We start from the raw sequence: 14,654 nt of genomic DNA, 5'->3' as shown, positions 1-14,654 counted from the left end.
TTGGCAATCAGTTGAATATTAACAGCCTCAGAAGAAGGTCTGAAATATTCGTGACTACAGCACAGTGACAAGGGGATCTGCCAGATATTGCACAAGATGTGTCTCACCTGGCAATATCCAAACACAAGTTCCTGACAGTGGTTAGGAATTTATAATGTATTAAATCTTCCAAGGATTTTTGAAGAGAGTTGTTGTTTCTATCAACTAGGATTCTGGCATAATCTCTGAAATCCAGTGTGATCCTTCCACAAGCTATGGATATCAATCTTTCTCTCTATTGCCCACATAAAATAGAGAGACCTTTAAAACCAGTGTTGCTTCCCATCTGTGAATAAAGGGAGAACTGGACCCATTTTTTTCTCTAACTTTACTATACATAAATCAAGGCACAGACATGCTAACTGCATCACACAATAACTTCAAAGTGCTTGAGAGACAACAGAAGTTGTCGTTCAGCTCTCATAATCAGCTTTATTTTATGCCAGCCAGACAACACACATTTCATGCGAACTATACATTTGCTCCAGCTGATGTTTAGTCGAAGGTTCCTGACTTCATGTCAATTCTTCCTTCACTAAGGTACTTGGTTCTTGCTCTGTAGCACCAGTGTTTTTTTCAGGGCTCCTGGAAGCAGAAGAAAGAGCATCATTGCAAAGCTATCAGAGCAATCAGCTGACCCATGAAAACAAAATGCCACCACTGAGGTGGAATTTGCCCTGTGACCGATAGCTCTGCAGTGTTCCCCAAGCAACCACACATTTGGTATGTCCTCAGGCTGGCTGGTAAGGGGTCCTGCTCCCTGCAAGGAACTGGTCCAAAACTCATGGATGTCCACAAAACATGTGAGGCCTTGGGCTGGACTTTTTGACCAGCTCTTGGTTTAACTGTGACCAGGATCATGTCCACCATCACTACAAAAAATACTTGCCAATTGATCATAACATGCATCGAACAAACACCTTGCTGTAAAATTGTCTCTCAAAGAAGCAGTTTGTTTCCCTCTAGATGGGTGGTAAAAGCCCTCACAGTGGAGCCGAGCTCTTGTGCCACTCAGGAAGCACCTGGAACCTGTTAAAAACAACCAAAGGAAAGTAAGCCCAGCTAACATATACTAGCCCCAATTTGAGAGCACCCCTTTTCTCTATGATACCCCCAGGAGACACCAGTAGGTGCTGGTGGCACCAAGGTACTGGATGACTGGCAGGGTCAGCTTTGTACCTGGATAGTCGTGGGTGGCAGCACAAAAGAACAAAGGTACTCTGGAGTTAGGGTAGATGCTGCCAGTAGAAGCTCTGGACACGTGTTGGAAGGAAGGCTGGGTCTTGAGAAAGCACAGAGGGAGGGATGGGGAAGGAAAGACCTGTAGGGAACAAGGGAATCAGTCTTCACTAGGAAACAGGAGGGAGGATCTCTAGGGATGAGGAGAGATGGATGGATGGGAACAGGTCTGTGAGGATGCAGAAAGGCAGAAGGCAGTTGATGATGCATGAGAAACCTGCTAAGATTTAAAATGGGCAGCTTTACATGGTGGTTGCATCAAGGAACTGTGGAGATCCCCATTTGTTCCCCAGTTCTGAATAATTTTTGAGCAGGTTAGAGGAGGGAAGGAGGGGCTGACACCATGAGTGGCTGGTTACCATTTTCTTGGTCTATGAAATCAACCCAACCCTGACATGAGAAAACCCATTTCTGTGTGAGAGGCTCATGCAGCAGAACCATGTGAGGAGCCCTGGCAGGACACCTCTCTCTCAAATACTCACCCTCACCTTGCCCTTTTTGCTTACTATGAAGAGACATTTGCTGCCAGAAGCTGTTGGCAGAGGCTGGTAGGAAATCTGCTGAGTTCTTTCAGCGCAGTAGGTCCTATGGGAATGAGGGGAGCCCAGCACCATAAATCAAAGGAAAATGCAGAGCAGCTTCCCTTTGGAAAGATGCCCCACTTGTCAGGGTAGGCCAGGTCCATACTGCTGATGCACAGGCATCTGCTAGGACAGGACCCATTGCCTGGTCTCTGGAGAAGGCTGGAGAAGCCTGCACATCCTTGCCAGTGGAAATGGTGCCCAACAGCACCTGCAGTTGTAATTTGAAGGCCATCAGTAACTACTGCAGGTACCAAGCACATCTTCACACCTCATTTAGTGAGGGAGGATGCAGGAACCATGGGGCATGATCTCAGGTTGTCCTGTCCCAGTGTGTACATGATGATCCAGGTTCAATCCAGTCCAGGTAGATCAACACCAGAGCCATCCCACCGCTTCCTTGGTATCCAACCCTGCTCTCGCTGCTACCCTGCATTTCAGAGGAGAACTTTGAAAGTAAAAAATCATCTCTCCCTGAAGCAACATGAACTGTTTTCAATCCACCAACATTTTCCTGAGCCCTTGCTCAGGGCCACCAGGGAAGTTCTTCCATCTCAGCATCACTAGGGCAGTCCCTTCCTGTTGAGATAGTCAGAAAGCTGCTGCCTGCAGTGTGTGTTTTTCCTTTTAATCTACTGGCTCTTTTTCCATGACTGTGTGCATCCTTCAGCCATGGATTTCAGGCCTGAGGAGGAAAAAGAGACTATGTCCCATCTGGCTTCCCCTTTGTTTGCATGAATATAGAAAATTGTGTGATTGCTCATCCAAACCTGTTTTAAACTGGAGGGAGTGTGAATGGTAGGTAATTATGTTATTTTCCCTCAGAGTTGCTATTCAGAGACAACAGAGCAGGCACAGCAGAGACCAACCATGGCTGTTCCCTGCAGGGCTGCACAGCAAGGTCTAGCTCTAGGTACCAGCCTTGGGAACAATGACCTGGCAGTGTGCAAATAGGAGGGTTGAAAGGAAAGCCTCATCCTGAAACATAACAATCCCCAACATACATGCAATAACATTTATACATGATCTTTGTTTAAGCCAAGCAAGGAAAGAGTTTGAAGATCTTTGCCCTCGTGAGGGCTGCTGATGGCAAATTGTTGTGTGAGAAGGTGAGAAATGTAGAAGAGATGAATTGGAGATGACAGATTTCTCCTCTTGTTATGTCTGAGAGAGGTGCAGAAAGACTATGAAATTCAGCAGGGATTTGTTTCCCAGAGTCAGCACAAGGTGTCTGGAAATAACTAGGGGTGTTCATGGGCCACCATGAGCACGCATAGCACCATCTCCTCTTTATTGCTCCTGGTATAACCACATGGAGCTGGGATTTTGTGACTTGGGCTCTAAACTTGCCTCTGACAGCTCCAGCAATATTATCCTGTTCCTCAGAGATGTGGATGACCTGCTTACATCTCATCCCTCTTCCTCTATGAATTCACATCTTGATGTTTTGGTGGCCTCATATCAAAATGAGCTGATAACTTGTATTGTCTTCTGCAAAATTACTTTAATTTAAAGCAGTTTAGCTATTTGGGAGCTGTTATGAGTCAGTATAGGCACACAGAAAATTAAGAGTTGCCTTTAAGAGACCTAGAAGCAGCAGGAATCCTCTACCTGAATCAGTGGCTCAGAAACAGCAAACAGCCTCAGGCACAGAACTTGGGTGCTGAAGGAATGTTTTAAAGAAAAAAAACATGAGAAGTCTGTCCTTTCTTTCCCAGAGAATTCAGGTGAGGAGACAGCTCTTGTCTGTGGAGGAACCACCTTTTGATTGGTGCCCTTATCCATGAGGGCATTGGCAGGTTCATGTTCCTCAAAAGATAGAAACTCATTGATTTCTGGGAAAATGCAATTCCCAGTTAGATTATGAGCAGTCACTTCTGTCTTCTGAATGCTGTGTTGCCCTTTGTGCACTGAAGCTTGTTGTCTTCACAAAACAGCAACAAAAATGCAAACTTTTTTGTACTGAGAAATGGCCTTAACATGGTACTTTATAATTGGTCTCAGTTGCATTCTTTGGAAAAGGCACATCAAGCAATAGATATGACACCGTGAATTGTATCAGGGAAGTGCAGAATTTTAGCCTTGTTCTATACCTCAGCAGACAGAGGGGTTGCTGTCCTTGCAAAGGTGTGAGACCTGTAAACGTGCACCTGTTTCAGGCCAGCAAGGTCTGAAGAAGAAAGTGCCTGGCCTTGTGAAATCTGGCCTGATGTAGGTGTGGGATGAGCAACAAGGAACTCAGCCCTTCAGAGTTCAAACCACAGCAGCAGACAGGCAAGCTCTCACAGAGTCTGCTAGCAGAAATGTAGATGTTAGAAGACTTCTGCATACCTTCAAGTGAGATGAGCACCTGAGCAGCATGGATGAATCATGTCCTAAATACTAGTCGGACCCTAAAACTGCAGCTGAGATTTTTTTCAGTGCTTTTTTACTGGTGGAATCTACAGCTTGGAGGAGGAGGCAGCAGCACTGTGGAAGCAAGGCAGGTGGAAGTAAGTCATGCTGGCACATAGGAAAGGACACAGGATATCACCTACATCAAGGGATTGATCCTTTTTCCCAATGCTTCTTTCCAGCACCTACACCAAAATTTCTTCAGGCTGGAGATGTCAGGCATAACCCAGCTGCAAGTCTTGCTTGTCCTAGATGGCATTTCCAGGCTTCTCACTGAGGATTTGAGGTCCTCACACATTTCATCTCTTCTGTCTGTTCTTGCAGGCAGGACAGGACAGGAACAGGCACTGAAAGAAGCCCAGGGGCCTGAGCACTGCTTGATCCCTCTCCCATCCATGTCCACCAAACTGCTTCAGTTTTGCCTCTCTTTAGGTCCTCAGACCTAACTCCTGCAGATGGCCCATGAAACCAGACTGGTGACCATGCTCTGAGCTCACTCAGCATGACCAGGAGGTTCCTTTGCTTTCTGGCAGGCTGCTGTCACACCGCAGGCAGTGAGGGTCACTGTAAGGGTAGAGGAACCAGGCTGCTCCTGCAACTTTCCATGTTTATAAGGAGCACCTGGGAAGAATCACCATCTCCATGTACACTAACAACTCCAGTCAGCACCAACCAAACTAGCACTTTGAGGCAATAAATTAGGACAAGGAGGCAGCAAGGAGCCATCTGAGACTGAGTGACAACTGGGTCCTTGATGTACTCAGAGGTAGAAGGACAGGTTGAGTCCTCGCTTGGGATGAAGGAAGCTGATGTCCAGGGCACCTTCTCAGCCACAAGAAGCCTCCTGGGCATCCATCTCTGAAACATGCTAAGCCAGCTTTTGCTGATTCCCCTGAGAGATATGAGATATCTGCTTGGATTTCCACTGACACATCTCTGGCCACTGCTTCCTGTCACAGGGGAATGTTGTTCCTTTACCATCAGCTGCTTCTGCTCGGGGCTACAAGATTTCTCCTTCATTCTCCTTGGCTGCTGCCTTTGTTGAGCCACCTGGCAGCACAGGACATCTCTGCAGGAAGCTGGAGAAAGGCCAAGCTCTTTATCAGATGCACCAGAATGGCAAGGGCCAGAAGATCCTGCAGCTCTGAACGTGCCAGGCTCCTACACTGACAACAAAGCTTGTCCCTGTGGCTGTAAAAGAAAAGAAACAAAAGTACCAGAGGACAAAAGCATGAGCAGGGTCATCCTAAAAGCAGACAGATCTGCAGAAGCAAGACTGACTGCTTGACTGGCCACCAGAACAGACACACAAGGCACTTGCAGACACATCTAGTGAAGTCACACCAAGAAAGGAGAGAGAGAGAAGGGGCCGTTGGTAGGTGAGTTATCATTTATTCAAGCAGTGAGTGATATCACACAGTACAGACAAAGAAAAAGGCTTACAGTCCAAGAGAGACAGGACATGAGACAGTATCTGAGGGAGGATGGGAAGGAGAAGGTCCTTGGTGGAGCTGGGGTGATGTGGAGAGGAAAGCTGTTGGAGGGGGAGAGGTGGGAGAAAGCAAAGGATTGGAGAAGCAGCTGTGGGACAGACACAGAAAAGCTGGCAGAGAGGATGGAGGGAAAATTCTTCTGAAGGCAAGAAGGAATGGTGGTGTGGTGGGCAAATGGGGTCAAGATGGGGAGGTGAGGGCATTGCAGACTGCAAGGGAAGGAGCCAACGGGGAGAGATCTCTGATCAGCAATGAACCTTGGGAAGAGGCAGGAGAGCAGGGGCAAGGGGGGCAAAGACATTCACTGTCCTGCAGCTCCAAAGCACTATCTGTTTCATTAAATTCAGGGTACACTGAGGAGTTGTGCTGATAAATCACAGGATCACAGAATTATTTGGGTGGGAAGGATCTTGAAGGTCCTCCTTGTTGTTCCAACCCCCCTGCCATGGACAGGGACACCTTCCACTAGACCAGGTTTCTCCAGCTCCAGTACAACACTTGCCTTGAACACTCCAGGGATAGGGCAGCCACAGCTTCTCTGGGCAAATCTCTTGGGTCCAAACAAGGTGGCCACAGCTGAACTTGTCCTCAGTCGGGTACTAAATCCTGAGCCAGGCCAAGGAGCAGGTCAGCCCAATGGCCAGGGACTGGATTTCCCTGTCTTGACCATCTGGTACTGGAACCATCAAGTGCTTATAGGTGTTGTTAACTGATGAGAACAGGCCCATCTGCCACCCATCATGTGGTGAGATTCCCCCCACCATGTGCCATGCAGGGTGCTCCTCACTCTTTGCTGTGACCCAGTTCTCCAGACCTCTTTCAGAGCTAGAGAGGACACACCGGTTTCTCCAGCCCTGTTTGGGGACGTGGGGTTGTTGCATGCCACAGGCTAGGCTGGGGTGGGCAGAGTACAACAAGGAAGGTTCAGAAATGCTTTCCCCTTCCCATCTCTCACATTGAAACACATTGAAAGCAGTCAGGGCTCTCACAAATCACTAAGATCTGCCACTACCATCCATCATTTTTCTGGTGTCTGGTCCTTGTCGTTGGCTTCCATGGAGCAGACTTCCTTCCCCTGAAGGGCAAGCTGGCATTTTAGAAAGCATAAAGATGCCTTCGATCCACTAGTAGGATTTTGTTTTATTCTTGCCTCACATGTCCTCCACCATGACAGTCAGGATTAGGGAGTTGTTCCCAAGGCACCCTGCAACAGAAATTAAGAGTCTTTACAAGCAATTCAGAGTTCGTGACAGACCACCAGTCCTGAAGTACTCAGAGCTGTGTTACCCCTTATCACACACCCCTGAGCTTAGAAGTAAACCCAGTGGCATTAGTGGAATTGCTCCCGACCCAGAAAGCTCAGGTGAATAAGAGAAAATGGAAGTGAGGTGCCAATTCCCCGACTGAATCAAACTTACCATGACACTGTTGGAACAAGGCAGAGCAGAAGCCCATGTCTGAACACCACAATATTTTCCAAATGTGGAAAAGGTACTGTTCTTGGAGCTGAGCACATCCATATCATCACATTTGTACTAGGGAATTTCTCCTTCCTCTGTGGCTCCTCTTCTTGATCTGATGTCACTGTTGGTTGTTATTCCTTGGATGTTGAGAGGTACAAGCTATGTCAGAAGCATCTTCTTCAAAAGTCTCTTTCTCTCCTGCACTGGCACATCTCTAAATAAACCCTAAATCAAAAGAATATGATGACACACGAGGCTGCATTTGTATAACAGCTGATATGTCAGCTGGTGAAACATCCTTTTACCAGTCAGGGATGTAAAAACGATTATGGAGCTTTTCAAAGGGAGCTCAGTTCTGTGCCTAAGTTGGAGTGGAAGGATGGAGAGTGTCAAGGAAAAACTTCTTCATACACCCATGCACAAGGATCCCAGATGAGTGGACAGCATGTAGTTAAAAGCAGCTCAGTAAAATTGGAAGGGAGGCAACTCCTCATGAGACTGCTCATGGCAGTCAAAGCAACACCTCTGCAAAGCTTCTGATCACTCTCAGATCACAGAATTATTTAGGTGGGAAAAGACCTCTAAAACACTCTGTTATTAAGTATTTGAGCGGGAGACTCGACTTTCAAAATTCAGTTTATTTTTCACTTCACCCAGGCACTAACAGTGACAAATAAATGTCCAGCCAGTGCCTCAACATCTCCACACTGAATGCTCTTGTAAGGCAAAGCACTTCATTTTCAGTGAAGCCCTCCAGCACAGCCCTTTGAAGGAGGAGGGCAGTGCCAGTCACTAGTGACTTGGTGAAGATTAAGGAGTCAGTCAGTACCAGTGGGTTCAGACAGTGATGGTTAAAGACCAGGGATGGCTCCTACTGTTCCCCTGAAATGCATCCTGCACCCCTTTCTGCATTTGGGCTTTGCAAGGCTGATTTCAGAGATCAACAGGGCAGCGAAGGTGTTTTCCAGCATTCACTTTGGGCAGCTGCAGGGAGGAGATGGATTACCTATGAAGACTGCAGCATGGAAAAGACCCTGTGCCTTTGTGTCATGGGATTGTGTTGCCCATCGTGGATTGTCACAGATAAGCCCCAGTAATAACCAATCCTTTAGAAATGAGCATTTTCTCCACTACAGCTGTACAGAGTGAAATGGTAAATCCTGCAACCTACATCCCAGCTGAAACACTCCAAAAATCCTATAGATAGGTGTGATTCATGAATGGATGGAACTGGTGGGGAAGGGAGAAGGGAAGGCAGAGTGATACAGAGGATATCAGAAAGCAGCACTGTTACCAGCATGTGGTCACAAATGGAATAAATTCAGAAAGTGATTTGTAAACAAGGCAGGGAAGCAAAATAGCATCCTTAGCAACAGGAAGGTAGAAAAGGTTTGGTGGCCCATGGATGTCAAGAGAGAAGAGGTGGAGGTGGAGGAGAGGTTTCAAAATCATAGAATCATGGAATAGTTTGGATTGGAAGGGACCTTAAAGACCATCTAGTTCCAAACCCCCTTGCATGGGAAGAGACACCTTCCAGTAGACCAAGTTTTCCAAGTTTGGTTTAGGGAGAAAATAAAAGCTGTAGGCAGTTGAAAAAAGTGTGATTAACATTGGTAAATACACATCATCCACCCTCCCTCCAGCTCTCAATGGGATTTGGTCTCTGCTCCCTGAGCCAGGACAAGGTGGACATGAGCAAGGCACTGGACGGACTCTCCACTGAAGATATTTTTTATAGAAAATAAAAGAAAACTTGGGCCATCCACATGACTTCGCTGTCCATCTTTGCATTTGCAAACACTTCCAGCTCATGCCAGACTGGTCTGAGATTAGCAGGCACCTAAAGGGAGTCAGACTGTGCCAGCCCAGCTGTCCCCACAGCAGGCATGGAAGTGGCAACTCTAAGCAACACAACCTCATTTTGGTTGGACAGACATTTCTTTCACTTAACTGTGCTTCTGATTGAGAAAACAAGATCAAGGAGGAGGTATTTGTCTTCAGCATTTATTTATCATTGGAAAAAGAACCCTTTGAGCAAGCAAAGATCACAAGCACATCACAATCAATTGGCGGTACATTAATGTGTGTGTGTGTGTGTGTGTGTGTGTGTGTGTGTGTGTGAGACTCTCATCAGAATATCAACAATGAAAAAGCACCACAAGGAGGTGTGCTTAACATGTTTACAAGAGACAATTTGTGATACGCAACCAAACCCAGGCCACAAAATATTAATTAGACACTTCCTATCTGCCCCCCAAGAGGCAAGAGTTTGTGGAATGCATGGGCACCAGGTTTTGGCACCGGCTGTGCTGCAAATGAAGAAGCAAGTGATCAGTGTGCAAAGCAGTCAGAAAACAGGAGCTCAGTCAGCAATTAGCACCATTTTGCAGAAAGGAGTAACAATACAATACAGTGAAAATGTGAAAGCAAGCAATAGCACAGGAACTCTCACAGGGTAAAAAGCAAAACATTTCTTTTTTTCCTTTTTACAAGAAAAGTAAAACATATTACAAATCAGCAGTGGAACAGAATCAGCATTGTGGTAGCTGGAAACACAGAAGAGCAGAGCACTGTTTCCCGGTGGGATTGACAAGTTCAGAGCCCAAAGTGAATTTGAAATGGCAGAGATTTGGTCTCCTTTCTGATAAACCTGAGTGGGTTGGATGGGCATAGAGTCTGTGGAAGGTACAGCAATGCAGGATTTCACCCTGAGGCTTGCTGTAGTTCCTGGTATGGTATTCAGTGCAGTGCCCGCCCATGTGCTTGGATGTGTGTGTGCTTGGATGCGTGCTGCAGATGTGGTGCACATGGAACAAAAGCCAGGATTTCTATTCCTGTTTTGTTGATGTGAGAGGAAGGTATCCAGGCCTTACCAGTCTCCCAGGCTCTTCTGCAAAGAAAACCTTTCAAGGACCATTCATCCCACCCAAAGACAGGTGTCAAAAGCAGGCAGGTCAATGGTCCTTGGAAAGTTCCTTCACTATTAGAGGGAATTAAAACCACTGGCTAGCACTTCATACCTAGCTTTGTAGTGAGCTCATGGAATAGCTTGGGTTGGAAGGGACCTTCTAGTTCCAAGCCCTCTGCCACCAAAAGACCTCATGTGTTATGGAAACAGAAAGCTACATTTTGACCACTCACTGTGTATGTTTCAAACACTGTGATAGATGCTCTTCATTAAGAGGAAACCATCCCGAGTTGGATAATCAGCAGTTCATCCAGAGCCATGGAGATGCTTGGATTGGGTGGTCTGAGCATCTTAGTGATGTTCCTAGGTAAAATTTAGTTCACCTTGAAGTCAAGGACTAAATTCTCATTGAATTTCAGGTGAAACAGTGGCAAGTGTGGTGGATCTTTAAATGTGAAACTTAGGGCTGAAAAATAATAGGAAGAACTGTTTTGCATGGTCTGTCCTTATGTAAGATTGGTGTGTTGAGCCATTTGAACTGTCTAGTGCCTTCCTGATGTGTTCTGCCTGCTGTGACATATCGTCTTCACAGCTTATGCTACATCCTGTAGGAAAGGACATTACTGAGGAGTGTGAAGATACATGAAGCATCTTAAAAGCCAAGGAATCACACCAAGTCTTGGGAGCTGCTCTTCTCTGGCCAGTTGTCCCTTATGTGACAGGTTGGAAGAGCTGTGAGCAGCATGGCAGCATGCCTCCCCGTGAGCTCAACACAAGCCTTGTGCCAAGCTGCTCTGGACACGGAGCTGAGCAGTGCTGCAGGGGCTTCTGAGCACTCAGAAAAGCAATGATCAATATGGACAGGTCAGCATCTCCATGAGGCATGCACATTAAAAAAAAAAAAAAAAAAAAGAAAAAAAAAGGCAAAAAAAAGCACTACATTCACAAAGATTTCCACAGTTTTACTTCCTGGAGGATTTTCCCTGGTTTCCTCCTAAACAGCAGAGGTTTTAAATATATATATATATTTCTATATATGAATATATATTTTCCACATACACAACCTGACTAGCTCATAGCACACAGTTCTAACACAGCTAAGCTGGGGATTACACCACTGAATTCAGAACACTACATTTACTGATACTCAAAGGTTTAGGCTGTTAGCGCAAGGCAAACAGGACACATCACATGATACACTGAACTTGGCATTTATTCATTACTAAGGCCAGCAAATGTCACTATCTGTATATCACAGAGCTTTCCTCCTCATTGGAAAATTTCACTCAACCTTGTAGCCCACCACTCATTTATGTTTCCAAAAGACTAATTCTAATGGGATGAAATCCCAAAAAAGGGACTCCTCACCCTCCCAACCCATCCATTTTTCTGCTAGATAGCTTCACATCTCTAAAATACCCCTAGCAATAAGACTTTCCTTATTCCACCACATCTACAGCAACACACCACCTCCCCACTCTACCTCCCATCTCTGTCTTCATGCTTCCCAATTGTCCACTGGAAATTTCAAGCTGGACTTCACATTAGGAGAGAAAATTTGGAGCTGCAAAAATAAGGAACAAGAACCCTACATCTTAACTTGCAGCCACTCTGCTATGGGAGAGTCCAACAGCTCAGTTTGGTGGGACAAAAATTAATCCCTATGCATTTACGACCCAATCCAGAAGTTAGGCACATAAATTGGATTGGGACCACAACTCTCCCACTGATCCAGTGACCCAGATTCTCTGGCATGCAATGCCATCTGTTGGGCCAGTTCATACTTGCTGACAAATGGTCCTGCTGTGTTTAGGGCTTCCAAACTGGTCCTGGGGATTTCTTAGTGTAAGAGCACGGTAAATATGACTGAAACCCTGAGATCTTGTCTGGAGGGAGTCTAGGGATCCCAGAAACTTTTTTATGGCCCTCTTGAGTTGCCCACGAGCCAACATGAACATAAACAGCTGGAAGAATAGACACAACGGGGGCTGACAGCTCTAGCCAATCCTGGTGACACATTTCTTTCTACTCCTTGGAAGGTCATGCCTGCAAACTAAACCACTTTTTGAAACCTAGCTCTGCCTATTGGCATCCCAGAAGTGAAGAAAGCAGATCAAGATTCAAAGCAAAACAGGAATAATTAATAAGATCCATAACTTAGGGGAAACAATAGGGAAGAACAACCTGCTGATAACCTAGTCTAACCTGCCATGTGACTGGAAAGTCTTCACTGCTCACTGCACCTTCCCTCACCATTTTTTTTTTTTAATCAAGGACTTCAAGTGGTATTGATGAGTGAAGTTGCCTTGATGCAGCTAGATGTACTCCCAACTACCCTTGGGGAGGATTTGGCCCTTTACTTCCATGGGATCTCCTTTCCTGTTGCTTCTTGGAGCAGAATTCCCATGAGTGTCAAAGGGGAAATCATTCTTGGCCACACCATTGATTTTGGTGTATTTACAGCACATCCATGGCACCATGAATTAATCTGATCCTCTCTGCCTCCAAACCCCTTTACCTGTTGACACCAGTGGGAGATGACACAATGGCCAACCCAAAAGGGCCTCATGGGATGAGAGCACAGCCCCTCCTTGGCTCAATGGGCACTTCCATGCTGTCAAAGCACTGAAGAACCAAGCCCAAGGAAGGGGCAAGCTGTTGGATGTAATCACTGTTGATCCATCACCTTCTTCTCTTAGGACCCTGCTTATACATCCCTCACTCTGTGCAGAGCCGTGCAGGCAAAGCAGAACAACCTGACCTCAGAAACAAGGATTTCCTAATCCTCCTTGGAAATAAAACAGAAAAGCTTCTAATACAATCAGAACAAAAAGCAGATTAGAAGCCTCTAATTAATTTTGTGGCCTTTATTTAATCAAAGGGAAAAAAATAAAAAAGGAAGGAAGAAAGAAAGAAAGAAAAGGAAAAAAAATGAGAAAGAAAGTGCAGTGACATTTACTCTTTTGCCTCAGCCAGTTTATTGTTCATCTCTTTACTTTTCTCCTTGTCTTCTGGCTTTGCAGTGTTGGAGGTCTCGGCGCTCTTTTTCTTGGCAGCCCGGCCAGATGCAATCTGCTTGTCTTTGGCCTTTTTCAAGGGTTTATGGCTTGTTGTGGTCTTTTTTGGTTTGGAAGGCTTTGTGCTAGGCTTTTCCACCTGCATGGAGAGCGACAGGCAAAACAACGACATAGAGATGGAGAAAGAGAGAGAGAGAGAAAGAGAGAAGGAGAGACACAAGGACAAGTGGAAAATAGGATTCAGATCTGAAACAGCACAAATGTTACTTATCTGCTCATCTCTGCCCTGCCACAAAGGCAGGCGACCAGCTGAGCTTATGCTGAGTGGCAAATGGCCAGCTCCTTTCAGGATGCCCTGAAGTCAGTGCCCCTGGAGCCAGCAGAGCCCATTGTATCCAGATCAGGATAGAGCAGGGTGAATAGGAGAGGGAATATTATCAGTAATTTTATCAATTTCTGCATCTTTCTCTGACTTCAGGAGGGGTTTTGCAAACCCACAGAGGATTGTCTCTCTGGAAGCAGAGAATTGATGCTCAGGGCAAAGAGGCTGCTATAAGTCTCCATCTTTCTTGCAGGAGAGGACTCCTCTGTTTGTTCCTCCCAAAATAGAGGAAAATTACCTTGGGATACCTGAGGTGCAGAACGCTAATTGGCACATGAGAAAATTCCACAAGATCTTGTTTCTACACCCCCAAAATAGGAAGGACAATTACAAAAATTAAGGGAGAACAGAAGCCTTCATCTCCTACATGCTCACCCTACAATCCCTCTCAGTCCTCACAGATCTAAGCACTCATCAACTTAGGGAACAACTTATGGTCCTCTGTTTAAAACTTCACAGACTGACTCCTTTAATATGCAGATCCTCTGCTGGTCCTAGAAAACAAGGCTGGAAAACATTCCAGCTCAGGCCCTTCTTAACACATGTTCTCGATCTGATCCAAGCCAGAAGTGCATACTGTCAAAATCTGTGTAATGCTCCGAATTAACAACAGATGTCTGACTCCCAGCATAAAATGCAATGTGGGGCTCCTAAAGTTTTGGAGGGAGGAAGAAAAAGCTGCCTGGATAATCACATAGGAAATGACAACAGAAAACCCCTTTTCATCTCAGCCCTACCCTCACTTGATGTAGGGCACTGTTGTCTCCAAAGTGCCTCAAGCTGTCCCAGAGCCCATAGAATTGTAGAATATTTTCGGTTGGAAGAGTCCTTAAAGAGCATCTCATTCCCTACCCCCTGCATAGGCTGGGACATCTTCTACTACACCTGGTTGCTCCAAGCCCCTTCAAACCTGGCACTGGACACTTCCAGGCATGGGGCAGCCATGGGGCCTTACCACCCTCACAGCCAAGAATTTCTTTCTGATATCCCTTCTAGCCCTGCCCTCTGGCAGTGTGAAGCCACTCTCCATTGCTCTGTCCCTCCAGGCCCTCGTCCAAAGTCCCTCTCCAGCTCTCCTGGAGTCCTGTTAAGCACTGACAGGGGCTCTGAAGTCCCACCAGAGCCTTCTCTTCTGCAG

The 14,654-nt window shown here is 46.0% G+C and overlaps 1 protein-coding gene across 3 annotated transcripts in view; it reads right to left on the bottom strand.

The window, feature by feature from the left end:
* Positions 1–457: 457 nt before the first annotated feature.
* MAP6 (microtubule associated protein 6) overlaps positions 458–14,654 on the bottom strand; it is a 53,839-nt gene continuing 39,642 nt past the window's right edge. The window contains exons 3-5 of one of the 3 annotated variants that reach the window (XR_004981338.2): positions 13,077–13,273; positions 7,165–7,434; positions 1,256–6,950 (exon numbers count right to left, since the gene is read on the bottom strand). Coding sequence is in view for 2 of the 3 variants with exons in the window: in XM_036394608.2 (XP_036250501.1) it covers positions 555–624; positions 13,077–13,273 (267 nt within the window). In the remaining variant the exon portion in view is untranslated. Of the gene's footprint in view, positions 625–1,255; positions 7,435–13,076; positions 13,274–14,654 lie in introns of those variants that run through there. The other 2 variants (XM_036394608.2, XM_036394682.2) reach the window with 2 other exon arrangements.

Source organism: Molothrus ater, chromosome 2 (genome assembly GCF_012460135.2).
Source record: "Molothrus ater isolate BHLD 08-10-18 breed brown headed cowbird chromosome 2, BPBGC_Mater_1.1, whole genome shotgun sequence".
NCBI classification, from domain to species: Eukaryota; Metazoa; Chordata; class Aves; order Passeriformes; family Icteridae; genus Molothrus; species Molothrus ater.
Note: the sequence above shows the minus strand (reverse complement) of the source record. Positions and strands in the feature narration are given on the sequence as shown.